Source organism: Astatotilapia calliptera, chromosome 6, assembly GCF_964374335.1.
Source record: "Astatotilapia calliptera chromosome 6, fAstCal68.1, whole genome shotgun sequence".
NCBI lineage: Eukaryota > Metazoa > Chordata > Actinopteri > Cichliformes > Cichlidae > Astatotilapia > Astatotilapia calliptera.
Window position 1 is genome coordinate 41,408,856 of NC_137427.1, and position 17,737 is coordinate 41,426,592.

A 17,737-nucleotide genomic window follows, 5' to 3' on the forward strand; every position below is an offset into this window, starting at 1 on the left:
TTATATATATATATATATATACAGTGGGGCAAAAAAGTATTTAGTCAGCCACCGATTGTGCAAGTTCCCCCACTTAAAATGATGACAGAGGTCAGTAATTTGCACCAGAGGTACACTTCAACTGTGAGAGACAGAATGTGAAAAAAAAAATCCATGAATCCACATGGTAGGATTTGTAAAGAATTTATTCGTAAATCAGGGTGGAAAATAAGTATTTGGTCAATAACAAAAATACAACTCAATACTTTGTAACATAACCTTTGTTGGCAATAACAGAGGTCAAACGTTTACTATAGGTCTTTACCAGGTTTGCACACACAGTAGCTGGTATTTTGGCCCATTCCTCCATGCAGATCTTCTCGAGAGCAGTGATGTTTTGGGGCTGTCGCCGAGCAACACGGACTTTCAACTCCCGCCACAGATTTTCTATGGGGTTGAGGTCTGGAGACTGGCTAGGCCACTCCAGGACTTTCAAATGCTTCTTACGGAGCCACTCCTTTGTTGCCCGGGCGGTGTGTTTTGGATCATTGTCATGTTGGAAGACCCAGCCTCGTTTCATCTTCAAAGTTCTCACTGATGGAAGGAGGTTTTGGCTCAAAATCTCACGATACATGGCCCCATTCATTCTGTCCTTAACACGGATCAGTCGTCCTGTCCCCTTGGCAGAAAAACAGCCCCATAGCATGATGTTTCCACCCCCATGCTTCACAGTAGGTATGGTGTTCTTGGGATGCAACTCAGTATTCTTCTTCCTCCAAACACGACGAGTTGAGTTTATACCAAAAAGTTCTACTTTGGTTTCATCTGACCACATGACATTCTCCCAATCCTCTGCTGTATCATCCATGTGCTCTCTGGCAAACTTCAGACGGGCCTGGACATGCACTGGCTTCAGCAGCGGGACACGTCTGGCACTGCGGGATTTGATTCCCTGCCGTTGTAGTGTGTTACTGATGGTGACCTTTGTTACTTTGGTCCCAGCTCTCTGCAGGTCATTCACCAGGTCCCCCCGTGTGGTTCTGGGATCTTTGCTCACCGTTCTCATGATCATTTTGACCCCACGGGATGAGATCTTGCGTGGAGCCCCAGATCGAGGGAGATTATCAGTGGTCTTGTATGTCTTCCATTTTCTGATGATTGCTCCCACAGTTGATTTTTTCACACCAAGCTGCTTGCCTATTGTAGATTCACTCTTCCCAGTCTGGTGCAGGTCTACAATACTTTTCCTGGTGTCCTTCGAAAGCTCTTTGGTCTTGGCCATGGCGGAGTTTGGAGTCTGACTGTTTGAGGCTGTGGACAGGTGTCTTTTATACAGATGATGAGTTCAAACAGGTGCCATTCATACAGGTAACGAGTGGGGGACAGAAAAGCTTCTTACAGAAGACGTTACAGGTCTGTGAGAGCCAGAGATTTTCCTTGTTTGAGGTGACCAAATACTTATTTTCCACCCTGATTTACGAATAAATTCTTTACAAATCCTACCATGTGAATTCATGGATTTTTTTTTCACATTCTGTCTCTCACAGTTGAAGTGTACCTCTGGTGCAAATTACTGACCTCTGTCATCATTTTAAGTGGGGGAACTTGCACAATCGGTGGCTGACTAAATACTTTTTTGCCCCACTGTATATATATATATATATATATATATATATATATATATATAAAACAAAAAACAAACACCCAGCACGCCCCTGCGGGCGGTTTATCCTTCAAGCTCGGGTCCTCTACCAGAGGCCTGGGAGCTTGAGGGTCCTGGGCAGTATCTTAGCTGTTCCCAGGACTGCGCTCTTCTGGACAGAGATCTCCGATGTTATTCCCGGGATCTGCTGGAGCCACTCGCCTAGCTTGGGAGTCACCGCACCTAGTGCTCCGATTACCACGGGGACCACCGTTACCTTCACTCTCCACATCCTCTCGAGCTCTTCTCTGAGCCCTTGGTATTTCTCCAGCTTCTCGTGTTCCTTCTTCCTGATATTGCTGTCATTCGGAACCGCTACATCGATCACTACGGCCGTCTTCTTCTGTTTGTCTACCACCACTATGTCCGGTTGGTTAGCCACCACCATTTTGTCCGTCTGTATCTGGAAGTCCCACAGGATCTTAGCTCGGTCATTCTCCACCACCCTTGGGGGCATCTCCCATTTTGACCTCGGGACTTCCAGGTTATACTCGGCACAGATGTTCCTGTACACTATGCCGGCCACTTGGTTATGGCGTTCCATGTATGCCTTGCCTGCTAGCATCTTGCACCCTGCTGTTATGTGCTGGATTGTCTCTGGGGCATCTTTACACAGCCTGCACCTGGGGTCTTGCCTGGTGTGATAGACCCCAGCCTCTATGGATCTTGTGCTCAGAGCTTGTTCTTGTGCTGCCATGATTAGTGCCTCTGTGCTGTCTTTCAGTCCAGCTTTGTCCAGCCACTGGTAGGATTTCTGGATATCAGCCACCTCCTCTATCTGCCGGTGGTACATACCGTGCAGGGGCCTGTCCTTCCATGATGGTTCCTCGTCTCCCTCCTCTTTCTTGGGTTTCTGCTGCCTGAGGTATTCACTGAGCACTCGGTCAGTTGGGGCCATCTTCCCAATGTATTCTTGGATGTTCGTTGTCTCATCCTGGACTGTGGTGCTGACACTCACCAGTCCCCGGCCCCCTTCCTTCCGCTTAGCGTACAGCCTCAGGGTGCTGGACTTGGGGTGAAACCCTCCATGCATGGTAAGGAGCTTTCTTGTCTTTATGTCAGTGGCTTCTATCTCCTCCTTTGGCCAGCCTATTACCCCAGCAGGGTACCTGATCACGGGTAGGGCGTACGTGTTGATGGCCCGGATCTTGTTCTTACCATTCAGCTGACTCCTCAGGACTTGCCTGACCCTCTGCAGGTACTTGGTGGTTGCAGCTTTTCTAGCGGCCTCTTCATGGTTCCCATTCGCCTGCGGGATCCCCAAGTACTTGTAACTGTCCTCTATATCTGCAATGTTGCCTTCTGGTAGTTCAATCCCCTCAGTTCTGACTACCTTCCCTCTCTTTGATCTCATTGAGGGGGATCAGGCCTATGCAGAACAGCAGTGGGGACAGAGCATCTCCTTGGTAGATCCCGCACTTGATGGTGACTTGTGCTATGGGCTTGGAGTTGGCCTCTAGTGTTGTACGCCACATCCCCATTGAGTTCCTGATGAAGGCTCTTAGGGTCCCATTGATCTTGTACAATTCTAGGCATTCCAGTATCCAGCTGTGGGGCATTGAGTCATAGGCCTTCTTGTAATCAATCCAGGCAGTGCACAGGTTGGTCAGTCTGGTACTGCAGCAGCGTTCTGCTGTACGGATCACTCTCTGGAGAGCTTTTTGGTCCTTCACACAGCTGTTCCCAAACCACGATGTCATGTTCTGTGTGAGGATGCTCTCCACAGCGCCTGTATAGAAAATCCTGAGGATCTTTGGAGAGACCCTGAACTTCCTCAGTTGTCGTAGGTGATACAGGCGCTGCCTAGCCTTTTTGGTCTGGACCTGAATGTGGGCAGCCCATGTCAGGTCTGAGGAGATGTGGACACCAAGATACTTGAAGGACTGCACCCTCTCCACTGGAGCTCCATTGATGATAATGGGCTTGTAGTCTCTGTGCTGACCCCTTCTGAAGTCCACCACCAGCTCCTTGGTCTTGCTGACGTTCAGCTGGAGGTGGTTGTCCTGGCACCACGATGCCAGATTCTTCACTTCATCCATGTAGGCCGTCTCATCGTTGTTGGAGATGGCACCCAACACCACTGTGTCGTCAGCAAACTTCACAATGGTGTTGGAGCCATGGGTGGCCACACAGTCTGAAGTGTAGAGGGAGTAGAGCAGTGGCGAGAGGACACATCCCTGAGGTGCTCCTGTGTTGATGGTGATGCTGTTGGAGAAGCACCTGCCCACCCTCACCACCTGAGTTCTGCCAGTGAGGAAGTCCAACACCCATGCACACAGACGGCTGTTAAGTCCCAGATCCCTGAGCTTTGTGAACAGTCTGCAGGGCACTATTGTGTTAAACGCTGAACTGTAGTCAACAAACAGCATTCGCACATAGTTACCCTGTTTCTTGTCCACATGGCTGAGAGTGGTGTGTAGGACGTGGGCGATGGCATCCTCTGTGGATCTGTTGGATCTGTAGGCGAACTGCAGCGGATCTGTGGTGTCTGGGATGGAGGAGGAGATGATGTTCTTCAGCAGCCTCTCAAACACCTTCATTACTACCGAGGTCAGTGCAACTGGCCGGTAATCGTTCAGGGATGAGGGTTTGCTGTTCTTGGGATGATGGTGGATCTCTTGAAGCATGTGGGGACCACAGACTTCGCCAGGGACTCGTTGAAGATGTAAGTGAACACACCTGCTAGCTGGTCAGCACAGCAGCGCAGCAGACGGTCGGTGATGCCGTCTGGCCCCGCCGCTTTCCTTGTGTTCACTCTCCTCAGTGCCGCTCGGACGTCATGCTCCGCGATGCTGGTCACCGGTCTCTCGCTGATGACGTCACTGTCCTCGGTAGTCAGGCGGTAGATAGCATTAGCTGCCTGGCTAACCTCGAAACGGGCGTAGAACTGATTCAGCTCGTTGGTGAATGCAGAGTCAGCGTTGATCAGCGCAGTGTCCCTGGCTTTGTAGTCCGTAATGGTGCGTAGTCCATGCCACATACTCCGTGTGTCGCCCTGGTGGAAGTGGGACTTCACACGTTCCCGGTACCGGCGTTTGGCATCTCTCACCGCGCGCCGCACGCCGTATGAGGCCGCTTTGTAGGCGCTCATATCGCCAGTGGCGAGACCCGCGTTGTAGGAGGCGGTCCTGGCGTTTACTGCAGTGCGGATCGATCTGTCCATCCACGGTTTCTGGTTTGGGAATGTGGTGAGAAGATGGTCGTTCACAGTGGACGTAAATGGCTTCTTTCACTCCTCTTTCAAACTCATCTGTCCTCTCTGTCCAAAATGTGAATATTGGCATCCTCGAAAGAGTGACCTTTGTCCTTTAGATGAAGATGGACTGAGTCTTGTCCTGTGGAGGTGGCTCTTCTATGTCTACATTGTTAAGTTTGTGTTTAGAAACTTAACAATGTAGTGTATGCTGTACAGTGTATGGCCAGCCCTCTACATGCAATAATAAAAGCTTTCTTTTCTATTTTCTGGTCAGTGTTTTGTGACTCCTCACTCCTTACCTTACTGACTTGGTAGGTGAAGCATGCTAGTATAAACATTTTAGCAAATTTACTGTATGTACCAAGTATTTTTTAACTAATGATGTACTTTGCAATTCATTTTTTTCACTTTCATGGAAAAGATCTCTACAGCTACACATAAATGCACACACTCAAACCTTCAGGATGTTAGTGGCACTGTGTAAGGCACTGATCCCACACCAGTATGTAGGGGTTTGTTGCAGTACAACGGTGTGTAACACAAGACCCTAGTGTGCTAATGACTTCTCCTAGCTGTCAGTTAACCATTTCCTCTATGGCACAGGAGGAAACGTGCACACATACACACACATCCTTCCATCTGGTCCACTTTCAACCCACTGTGACCCTGTCTGAGTGTGATTTATGAGTAGAACATAACAGTAGGAATCTAGTGTCTGGGATCTGATCATTATGCATATGTAACTATGAACATGCGTCTAAAAGAAATTATGCTTGTCCATTTGAACTCATCTGTGTATTTCAAAGGGGCTTTATTGGTCGTATTAAGTAACAGCAACTAAATATTCTGTCATTCACCACGTGAGACCCTGTGCAGCTGAAAAAGCATGGGCGATTGCAGAATTTATAATGATAAAGTATGTATAATAAAGGATTAAATCATTGTTTGTTCCTTAAACTTCCTTGGCTACAAGGCTTGTCTGTCTGTTTGGACAATGAGGCCTACGTTTTAGGTTATAGTCAACCAAACATGAGCTAGGACATATCATTTTAAGATATGTAAGCTCTTTTTCTGTTGCCAATTATGACTGAGAAATGAACATTTTTTTTATTTCCAAAATAGCTAAGTAGTCAGTTATTTGACTTTTTTCTTATTAGGCTAAAGAAAAACTCCAGATAATTTCAAAGAAGATTAATTGCATCAAGATGGAAAGTAAGAAATTTAAACATTCACATTGTTCTGTTGTGTTGAAAGCTCTGGTAAATCTGGCATTGGCTATAAATCATTTGGTAACTCTAAAGGGAGTAGTTTGGGCTACTATTTGTAACCTTTGACCTTTTTAACATACAGGAAAGTGTTTGTCTTAAAGCCGTGTTGGCTGAAGTGAGAACTTGCAGGCTTCTGGGACACAGAACACAGAACATTTATTACACATATGTACAGGGATATATACAGTCCCAATCAAAAGTTTAAGACCACTTGAAAAAAGGCAAAAAAAAAAAATCGTATGGTTGGATCTTAACCTGCAACAAGAAGAAATGGGAGTGCGACAAAACATTTTTTTGAGCATGCAATTTATTGAAAACAACGCTTAAACTGAAACAGGCTGATTAACAGCTGATCAAAAGTTTAGGACCACATACCTTTAAAATGTCAAATCTGTGCAAAAATGTGCCACTGAACTGACCGTTTGGACTTTGCAAGAGAGCACCAAAGATGGGACACTGAAAGGTGAAAGAAAGTTTTATTCTCTGATGAGAAAAAAATGTAACCTTGATGGTACTGATGGTTTCCAGTGTTACTGGCATGACATGCAGATCCCACCTGAGATGTTTTCCACACACCACAGTGGAGGTGTTTTCTCTTTCAGTGGAACAATAGAGCTTCAGGAGGTGCAGGAGCATCAAACAGCTGCTGATGTTGCAGATGTTGCAGAGAGCATCCGTCATGACTGTGTGGTAACAACTGGGTTTTTAAACAAGACAACGCTACAGTACACAATGCCTGCAGGACAAGGGACTTCTTCCAGGAGAATAATCACTCCTTTGGACCATTCTGCATGTTCCCCTGATGTAAATCCAATTGAGAACCTTAGGGGATGGATGACAATGGAAGTTTGCAAAAATAGACAACAGTTCCAGACAGTAAATGCCCTTCATGCGACTGTCTTCACCACTTGGAGAAATGTCCCCACTCACCTCATGGAAACGCTTGCATCAAGCATGCTGCAACAAATTTTTGAAGAGATCAACAATAACGGTGGAGCTACTCATTACTGAGGTCATGTTTGGAACTTTGATTTCTGTTTTGGGGGGGTTGTTAAAAATGTTTTGTCTCACTCCCATTTCTTCTTGTTGCATGTAGAAGCTCTACTTAAAACACTGTTAAGATGCAACCATGCAAAATATGATAATTTTTTTTGCCATTTTTCAAGTGGTCTTAAACTTTTGATTGGGACTGTATGAGCCCAAGTATATTTGTAGATATGCAGTATATTGTGAACTCCAAACATGGTGAGTATTATGGCATCCAAAGAGTTTAGCTTTGGTCACATCCTACCAGACTGTATTCTCCCAGTATTTCACAGGCCTATCTAAATGTTGTTCCGCTAAATTTAAACCCCCTTCCACATCCCTTTTGTTCTTTAGCAATGGAGCCTTGCATAGTGAGCGTGCATACAGGCCATAGCAACTAGCATATTACTTATTGTTTTCTTTGAAACAATTGTACCTGCTGATTCCAGGATTTTATGTTGCTCACCACAAGTGATCCTTAGTTCTTGGACAACTCTTCTGATAATTCCTTTTAAACCCTTTGTCTGAAATCTTGCAGTGAGTACCTGGTTGTTGCCGGTTTATAGTAAAATGATGTTCTTACCACTTCTGAATTATGGCTCTTTTAATAGTTTTATGGAAAGGGAAATTCTTGTGTAAACATTGCCATCAGTATGCTTTGCAAAACTAAGGTTGAAAAGGTCTTGAGAGATGGCCTTGATTTTACCCATCATGAGCTGTTTCTTGTGTCTTGGTAAAGAGGCACTTTTTATAGGCCATTATTTGGAGGCCATTAGACAGAACCAGTTGATTTTAGTTCTGATAATAAATTTCAGCCGGTGCCATGATTTTCTGTGCTTTTTTGCACCTCCCTTTCTTTGTGTGTTCAGTACCTTTTCCCTATGTCATTTCTAATTATTACACATAATTTATGGGCATCTGAATTTATGGACATCTATGGTTTGATTTTGTTATGTGCGGATTGGATGGGTTGTTATTGACATTAGGAAAAAATGTCATGTCAATAGAAAAAAGTTGACATGCTCATTTAGTTACTTTGAGCATGCCATACAGTTATTTAATTTTACCCACTATGTGTGTCACATATCTCCCCATCTGATTGGTTAACCATCACCATTTTGTCCATCTGTATCTGGAAGTCCCATAGGATCTTAGCACGGTCATTCTCAACCACCCGTTGGGGTGTCTCCCATTTTGACCTCGGGACTTTCAGGCCGTATTCGGCACAGATGTTATGCCAGCCACTTGGTTATGGCATTCCATGTATTTCCTGCCTGCAAGCATCTTGCGCCCTGCTGGGTGGATCCCAGTGTCGATGGATCTTGTGCTCAGAGCTTGTTCCTGTTCTACCATAGTTAGTCCCTACGCGCTATCTTTCAGTCCAGCTTTGTTCAGCCACTGGTAGGATTTCTGGATGTCAGTTATTTCCTATATCAGCTGGTGGTACATACCGTGCAAGGGCCTGTCCTTCCATGATGGTTCTTCTCCTTGCTTCTCTTATTTCTCAGGTTTCTGCTGCCTGAGGTATTTACTAAGCACAGAGCCGATTGTGGTGATCTTCATGGATGTTTGTTGTCTCATCCTGAACAGTGGTTCTGAGACTCACTAGTCCTTCCATTTCTTATGGGGTGACACTCTCCATGGGTGGTAAGGAACTTCCTTCTCTTGATGTCAGTGGCTTCTATCTCCTCCTTCGGCCAGGCTATCATCCCAGCAGGGTACCTGATCACCAGCAGGACGCAGGTGTTGATTGCCCAGATCTTTTTCTTCCCATTCAACTGACTCCTCAGGACTTGCCTAACCCTCTGCAGGTACTTGGTGGTTGTGGCTTTCTTAGTAGCCTCTTTGTGGTTCCCATTTGCCTGTGGTATTCCCAGGTACTTGTAGCTGTCCTCGATGTTTCCAATCCTTCAGTCTGGTAGTGCAATCCCCTCAGACTATGTTCCCTCTCTTCGTTACCATCTGACTACAATTCTTCAGTCCGACATTCCAATTTTATTGCTGTAGATCCTAGTAGGTTATATCACTGAATCGATGTTCACTCTTGGTATACAGCTCGATGTCATTCATGTAGAGGAGCTGGCTGACAACTGCTCCATTCTGTAGTCAGTATCCGTAGTCAGTAGGGCTGGGCTATATCATACAGTTCACGGTAATACCGGTATAATTTTGTGCAACGATAAGAAAATGAAATATCGAGAAGTCGAGGGAAAACCAACAACACACTCGGCAGAACATTATGTTATTTACACGGGTGCACATAAGTGGTCCGCGTGTGCGCATTTGCTGTCAAAATAAAAGACGCGCACCAGATAAGAAGTTGCAACGCGAGTTTGCGTCCATATAAAAAGCACTGTTTTTGTCCGCTAGAGTGGGATTTTCAGGGCACATTCTGCACCAAATCTCTGTGCGTTCATCATTTGTTTGAAGCCAGCTCACCTCCTGCAACCACTTTTCCGAGAATACGCGCTTCTTTTGTGGTTCGGACTCCTGACATTTCTTTGGAGGTGGAGGAACATCACAGTAATTGCTTAAAGGAGCTTCTTCGACATCTTTAAGAGTTCTAAACAAATGTCTGTCCTCCTCCAGAAAATCCTATGTATGCAAACACGCGTTGCAACTTCTTATCTTGTGCGCGTTTTTTATTTTGACAGCGAATGCGCACCTGTGGACCACTTATGTGCAGCCCTGGTTATTTAGCTCGTCATATCGCAGCCACAGAAATTCTTTTGTCCATGAAACCATAAAGCTGCACTTTCTTTTTGCCTTATAGTCTGATTTGTCATAACTTCTCCGTTTTGTGGTAAGCTTTTCTTTGGCTGTCACTTCTTCACCCTGACCTGTCTTATTTGGCTCAGCAGAACTAAAATATATATGCTGCTGCTTTTACACACACGCACTCACATAATGCTCAGCGATTCTCTGCGCAATCAACCTCTCACATGTTTAAGCTGCGGGAGATTTCACTTGTCATGTTTGCATAGTAAGCTAACGATTGATAAGACGATGTCAGAGGAATTGGTGCGCAAATTATCATCACTCACAGATCAGTGCTGTCGCTCTCTATACACAGTTCGCGCGATTGCAAAGTGAAAGCAAAAAACAAGCGCAAATTCAAACGCGATTTCAATATGTCACATATTGACAGTGGCTCACCGATGCCAATGACATAATTACCCAGCTACATTTCCGAAAGAATGCAAAAGCATTGACATATATTTTTCCTTCCTATGATAGGCCGACGGGCAGGGCAGAGATAGATTTTGGTAGCCTGACTGGAAAAATCGCTAGCCCCGGGACGTCGGGCTAGCGATTTTGCGAGCCCTGTTGTATATATGTGTATATATACATATATCTATATATATATCTATATATATATATCTATATATATATGTATCTGTATATATAGGCATGATATATGCCTATGAGTGTATGTAAACAGCTAACTAAAACTGTACAATACATATCCTGACCTACACTGGACTGTTAGTGGTTTTGAAGCTAATCCTGTCCTGTCTTTTTTTTTTTTTTCATTGCAGTTGCGTCAGGCCTTCCTGTGAAGTAAGAAGGCGAAGGTGTGAACCAGATTTCTTCTTCAGCGATGAAATATGTCGCTGCGTTCCATCCCACTGGAGAAGGATAGACTAACCTCCATGCTATGGGACATTAACAAGATTATATTAAACTTAAAAAACAAAAAAACTATTTATCACCCATTCTCCTCAGATCTACTGGTCATAAGTATCCCTATTAGATGTGGGGGCAGCTACGTGTGTGGGCCCTAAAAAATGTGGCGAAACCTTAGTGATTAGGATGAAGATATGGGAAACTGATGAGTTGAAGGTGATAAATGCACTGATTTTGATATAAAGATATTTTTATGGGAGACTGATCTGAGATGAACATTGGAAGGAAAGACACTTTTTCTAAGATACTGTCTAAGTAATTTCTCTTAAAATATTTGAGGGGTTTTTGTATCAATTATGTCGCAGTATTCTTATGTCAGATATTGATTATATAATTTATTAAAGGTTATTTTTCAACTTTCTTGCAATTTCTGTATTTTTCATAAAAATACACCAATCAGTATTTTTGTATCATATAAAATATATATGTGAAATAAAGTATACTGAATGTTATATATTGTTAATTTAGGTTGTTATCCAGTCTGTTATCTCAGCTTTCACAGCAGAACAGATCACCAGTTTATTGCTGGGCTAACACAAACAGACAGACAGCCTTAAATGTTCATAGTAACTGGTAATTTTAAATTACATAGCATGAATGTCCTATGGGAGGATACCCGGAAGAAGTCCACACTGTTCCAGTGAGAACACTCAAACTCCACAAATAAGCTCTCTGGCAAACCATAGTGGCAGCGCTGTGTTATTGTTACAATGTCTAAACACAGACATTATGATCAAGAACCATGTTTTTCCAATTACAATAGCTGCAGCTAGTGACTCTGAGGATGCAAGGCATGTTTGATAGATATTATGTAGATATTTTACAGAGCAGTTGTTTGAGCCGTTTACACAGAAATGAAATGTAAACTGTATACTCTGGCAATGGCATTTATTCTGCCCGTATCTAATCAACGTACTCTGAGTAGATCTTGTGAGGAGGATCACACTTATCTCTGTCTTTTCTGTTATTTAGAAATCCAAATCCTCTTGATTCTATAAAAAATGAGCAGAGAAAAAGCCAATTTGCAGGTTCACAGTTTGGGCAGGGATTGCCTCTGGGGCTCGGCTTTCATTTCAAACTGTCAACATATTAGGTCCAATCGTCTGAAATGCTCATTTTACAGAAAATGAAGGGAAGAACCACTTATCTCTTCTGCACAAAGTTTTATACCTGGTCATCTTTTCTCCCTGCTTTCTAACTGGATGTCACATCCTCTGAGTTGACACCTCACCTATGATGACATCCAATCACATCTAATCACCTGATTTCCAGCCACACCTTATAATCTGACTATCTGACTTTTCCGCATGCATAATTTAAAACAAAGTTTACATTTTAAAATCACATAATCACATTTTCTTCTTTTCTATGTTTTTCTTAACATAGAAAATTCCGTTATCTGAACATTTAGTCACATAATATTATATTTTACTTCATGTTTCATTAAGCTCATACAATTTATCTTCAATTAGATCTATCCTCAGTTCATTCTCACATGAAAATCGATTTCTACATAATCTCCTTTTAATCTAGTTATATAACAATACTTTCTTTTACTTGTCTTTGAAACTGAGTTTGTTGATCACAATATGCTCAATACAATTTCTTTTATTAAAATACATACATTTAAAAAGTCATACATTGTTTTAGATTAGTGGCTCTTTGGTGTCGCTCAATCACCCCGCCCATCCTTCCAAGGCCGTCTTCACACAGACTCAGTGTGAGGCCTATCCTAGAGTCATTACTGTATTTCTCTTTTTTGTTATATCTGTTAAATCTATACCTGGTTATTCTCTGATCTAGATTAAGCAACTAAGCATCAATTAACTATGAGCAAAATCACATTTGAAGTATTGTTCTATGTTCAACAATTGCGACACTTAATACCATTTCTCTTGTCTTATCTTTCATATTCTTGCAGCATTACACATACACTAATCTACCTAGGTCAAAGCTGGATCATGTCTATGCACACGAAATCCAGAAAGGATACTTTTCATTACTCAGTTCATTTTTCATTTAACTTTTATTTTATCTTTGATTAAAAATAAAGTATAAATTATTTACTATTAGCAAAGGAACTTCCAAAAACCCAAGAGTTACATTAAAAAAAAAACGCAGACCTCAGTTAGCATATTAAATGTTGAAGTCAATTCAATTTTATTTATCCATCCATCCATCCATCCATCCATCCATCCATCTTCTTCCCCTTATCCGGGGCTAGGTTCCGGGAGCACCCTAAGCAGAGAAGCCCAGACCTCCCTCTCCCCGGCCACGCAAACGAAGCCTACACATCATTGACGACGAATACCATTGGGTATACTGAATACTCTGCATCTTGGAGAAGATAATAACGCAATGCTGGCCTCTTCTAAGTTGCCAGACTAAGTATTGACTGGACCGGAGTTGAGTGTAAAGAAGCGAATTTGAACTTGAGAGAACAGACTTAAAGAACTTGTGTTATTACGTTTTTATTTGTATAAATCCTACCCATACCTACTTTGTAGTGGCATTTAAAAATTTTTTTACATTTGATTTGGTTTGGAATCACCGTTCATTTTTACCCAGTAAATGTAGTCTTCTAAGTTGTTTATTGTGCTCCTGCATTGCAAAATATAGTGAGTGTTACAAACACTGTCAAAGCCTCCAGTTATTTCCTTGTAATCTCACACCTTTAATGCCTACCTCTCGAACCTAAACACTGATCCATTCTTTTGTAGCAACACTGTACAACACTGTAGAAGCAAGTTTGAATAAAGTTAAAAAAGCAAAGCAACAAAGGATTTTTGAGTTCACTCCAGTAAGGGCTATAATGTTGTGTCGACTTAAGTTTAAAAAATAAAAAATGTGGCATAACATTATGACTGAACTATATATATATATATATATATATATATAGTATAGAAATTGACAACATGCGACAACAGCACTGCATATTTTTAGTTAAGAGAACATTACTTTTAACTTAAAGTATTTTGTTAGTTTAGCTTCACTGCTCGATAGTTAAGTATATTCAAAAATCTTTTGCTGTGTTGCCCTTATTTTTTAGTTAGAAACTATACAGTTTTGCTGTGGACAAGCTGAAACAAAAGGACCATGAAAAGTTTTCCACAATGGGCTTTTAAATATCAAAATTTGCAAACTTTTCTGTAAACCAAAAATACCATTTCTATTAGGTCTACATACATCCTTAAAATGAGTTTTTCTAGCAATACAAAGTCCTGTGTCACCCCTAAAGTTCTGCCATGTAAAGTGAATAAAAAAAACCCCAACAACCTAAGAACACCTATTTGATAGTACATGAAAGCAAAACAACAACAAAAAACCCAACATTAAATTCTAATACATCCTGAACGCAGAACCAGACATATCGGCTAGCATGTTACAATAAGCAAATACACATCTACTAAAGAAGGGGTATGAATTAGGAACCTCCTCCTAGTTGTTGGATCTTTCATAAGTACTTCAATAATAACTTCAAAGTCAGCAGTTACTTTTCTGTATTTTTCTGTGTTGGAATTACATTTAAGAAGAAAGAGACAATTATGAACAACTTATTACATAATAATTCAGGCCCAGTAACTATTTTGGACTTCCTGATTTATTTCACACTCGTTCTCTAGTAACTACATTCCATTGAAATGGTATCGTATGTCGTATATATTATCGCATCTAACTGTATCCTAACCCTGGATGATTTGACAACAAAACGAAGTTGCTCAAAGACCACAGGTAGCGTGACTGACCATTCCTGAATAAAACTTTAATATTTTACCCTTCAGTGTAGTGCACATGAAAAGCTCTGCAACAAAGTTAAAAAGATATTACCTCAACAAGAACTGCTAAGATACCAAATAAAAATGCCATTACCAATATGTTTTATCTTTACAATATCAAAATGGGACATTTCTGAAATATTAGTCAGATATTGCTTTTTTTCCATTCTAGAATGAACATAGAATAAATAACTGCAGTGTATGCACTAAGAATTCATCATTACTTTATTGACCAAGTCACAGTCAAATCATATCACTTGGTCAGTAAAACAAAAAGAAAAGAAAAAAATCCAGCATGAGAACAGGCTTTGTTATCATGAGCACTTTGCTGACAGGCTATTTCAGCAAATGATTCTTTAACGTCTTAACCCAGGCAGAGCAATGGGTACCAAGACCAATGAACACCCTTTGAATTACTTCAAAAGTCCTCTGGATAGTCCACATTAAGTGCATAGATGAGTCCAAACAAAAGGGCAAATACAGTTTGAAAGTCACAGACATCATCCAGGACAATCTGCTTTTCAATAACCAGGGCAATGCTTCATATTGTCCCATCATCTTGTCAGTATCCCGATTTCAGCTCTCTTGGCACACATATTTTGGTTCTGTATGGATGTATGCAGCTGCACAGCACTCTTAACTAATGCTCTGTGGGTTATTGTCGGGAACAGCAAGCAGCGCAGATGGTGCAGGAAGAGGAAACAAAAGTGAGGATGCAGAGCTGGCTATTGCATCCAGCTGCAAAAATAACAGCACAAATCCCTGCCTCCATCTTCCTCACCGACGCCAGAACCCTCGCAAACAAAACGAGGAGCTACAATTAGAGATTTAGTACAACCGCTTTGTGCTTTGTCTCGAAGTCTACTGATTGTAACTAAATTCAAAATCCATCCAAACATCCGCAGGCCATTAATGGAGTTACTGGGCTGGACATTACACTGCCAGGACTGCAACAAAGAAACCAGTAAGGGAAGGGGTGGTAGGCTCTGTGCTTATGTGCTTCAGGACTGGTGCCATAATAGAAGAAATATAGACAGTCACTGCTCACCTGACTTAAGCTCACCTGACTCAATCACCTCCAACTTATCATCAGCAAACAGCAAAGAGAGCACCCAGAGGGCATCCATATTGTTCCAGGGGATATATTAAGGTATGGTTAAAACCTGTACTCCCCAAATTCCACCAACATGTTAAGTGACATGTTGGTCGCTTCAGAGAGACACTCCTCCCCAACCTGGGACAATCTGACCACCTCTCACTGCTCCTCATCCCTGCCTACATCTCCCTCAGGAAACAAAATCCTCCAAGAAACAGGGTCATTAAAAGATGGCCAGATGATGCTCTCCTCCAACTACAGGACTGTTTCGATCTGACAGAATGGTCCGTCTGTGAACAGCAGGACCTGCAGACATTCACTCAGTCTGTCCTTTTTTACATTAAGTGTTGTGTAGAAAATGTAACACTGACAAAAACCATCTGGGTTTTTCCTATGATCAGAACTCGCAACTCAGCCTTCAGGCTGAGGAAAAGTTCTCTGCACAACATTTTGCCAAAGCCAATCTGAGTAAGAGCATCAAACAGGCCAAGGAGGCCAGAGGGACTCCTCACTGACAACAACCCCCCGCCAGGTGTGGAGAGGTATCCAAACTTTCACTAACTACAAAGGATAGAACCCCCCAAACCCCAACAGCAGCCTCAAACTCGCAACCAACTGGCAGGGAAGAAGACGGTCTCCACCTCTCTGAAGGCCTTCACCATCATTCCCAAAAAGACTGGCATAGACAGCCTTGATGACTACAGACCTATAGCCCTCATGTCTTTAGTCATGAAGTACCTTGAGCAGATAGTGTGTCAGCACCATCAGAGACTATCTACCCTCCTCCCCTAACCCACAACAGTTTGCTTACAGAGCAAATCGGTGGAGGATGCCATTACCATCAGATAGCTATCTGATGGTAATGGCGAGAGAGAGAATTTCGACCCGCATGTATAGACTATGTGCACGTTAGCATATGCTACTTCCGGTGCGGAAACTCCTGTGGGGAGCTTTGTTTCCGGTGTCCTATTCGCGCCCTGTTTACGGTCCAAAACAAATTAAGCAAATGAATGAATCAAGCAGTGATTTACATTTCTATAGATGTCTCGGGCATTTATCCAATATCTCTGTAAATGATGTTCATCGACTTGTCGATATTTTTTCCCCCGCGCCTCAGAGCAAAAGAGAAAAGGGATTCAAATGTTATATTTCTCAGCTGTCCCTCGTGTATCGCGGGTGTTATGTCCTAAAAACAACCAGTGATAGGTGAAATCAAGTAGCCAATTTTATTTTTTGACGGTGCAAAACGTTTCATGGACATCGTGGACATACAGTACTGCACTTCAGAGTCACACTGCCAGAGATCGATGCAGCGATTCTGTACTGTACAGGAGAGACGTCACGGAGGAGATCGTCTGCAGCGATCAGGACGCAGGACGCAATGTGATGTAAAAAAAAAAAAGCATGCAAACTTGCACTAAAAAATCTGCGAAACAGCGAGGTGAAAGGTGAACCGCTGTAATTTTGAAGGTAAGTCACAACATAGCCTTCGTAAATACTAACGTATAGAAACCGTTACCAGCAATCATTCATTTTTTGTGTGGCTTTTTTTCAGGGTTTGTTAACATGCTGTGTAGGTGTGTACTTGACGAGCTGATCTCGACATAACGGGGGAAACATCTGGTTTGACTATTCTTCACCTGTAGTTTGAACGCTGAACATTTGCCTGTTTAAATCATGAGACCAGTCACTACACAGAGATGTGCTTCTGAATGTGGACGATGTGTCTTCTGCTGCAGTGATGCAGTTCTGCTTGTGTTGAGTGATGTAAACAACTGATCGATCTAAACTCTTTAAACGTCAAAACTGATCATTAGATTTTTTATGACACAACAGTGGTGAGTGTTCCCACCTTCTGCTCTTTGCAACTTAACGCGATCTTTCCGTTTTCGAGTTTTGGACATGATTTTGGAGGATATCTTCGCAGTAGTGATTGACCGCAAAGTAAAGCTACCGAAACTGTACAACCCCACATCCGGTCTCAAACCAGGAAGTTAGCAATTTCTC

The 17,737-nt window shown here is 42.5% G+C and overlaps 1 protein-coding gene across 3 annotated transcripts in view; it reads left to right on the plus strand.

Annotated features, from left to right (window-relative positions):
* The window catches only part of vegfc (vascular endothelial growth factor c), a 97,921-nt gene extending 86,611 nt beyond the window's left edge, over positions 1-11,310 (plus strand). For 2 of the 3 annotated variants that reach the window (XM_026172105.2, XM_080303270.1), the window contains exon 7: positions 10,711-11,214. In XM_026172105.2, the coding sequence (XP_026027890.1) occupies positions 10,711-10,819 (109 nt within the window). In that variant the 3' untranslated portion in view covers positions 10,820-11,214. Of the gene's footprint in view, positions 1-10,710 lie in introns of all 3 variants that reach the window. The other variant, XM_080303271.1, reaches the window with a different exon arrangement.
* The last annotated feature ends 6,427 nt before the right edge of the window (positions 11,311-17,737 follow it).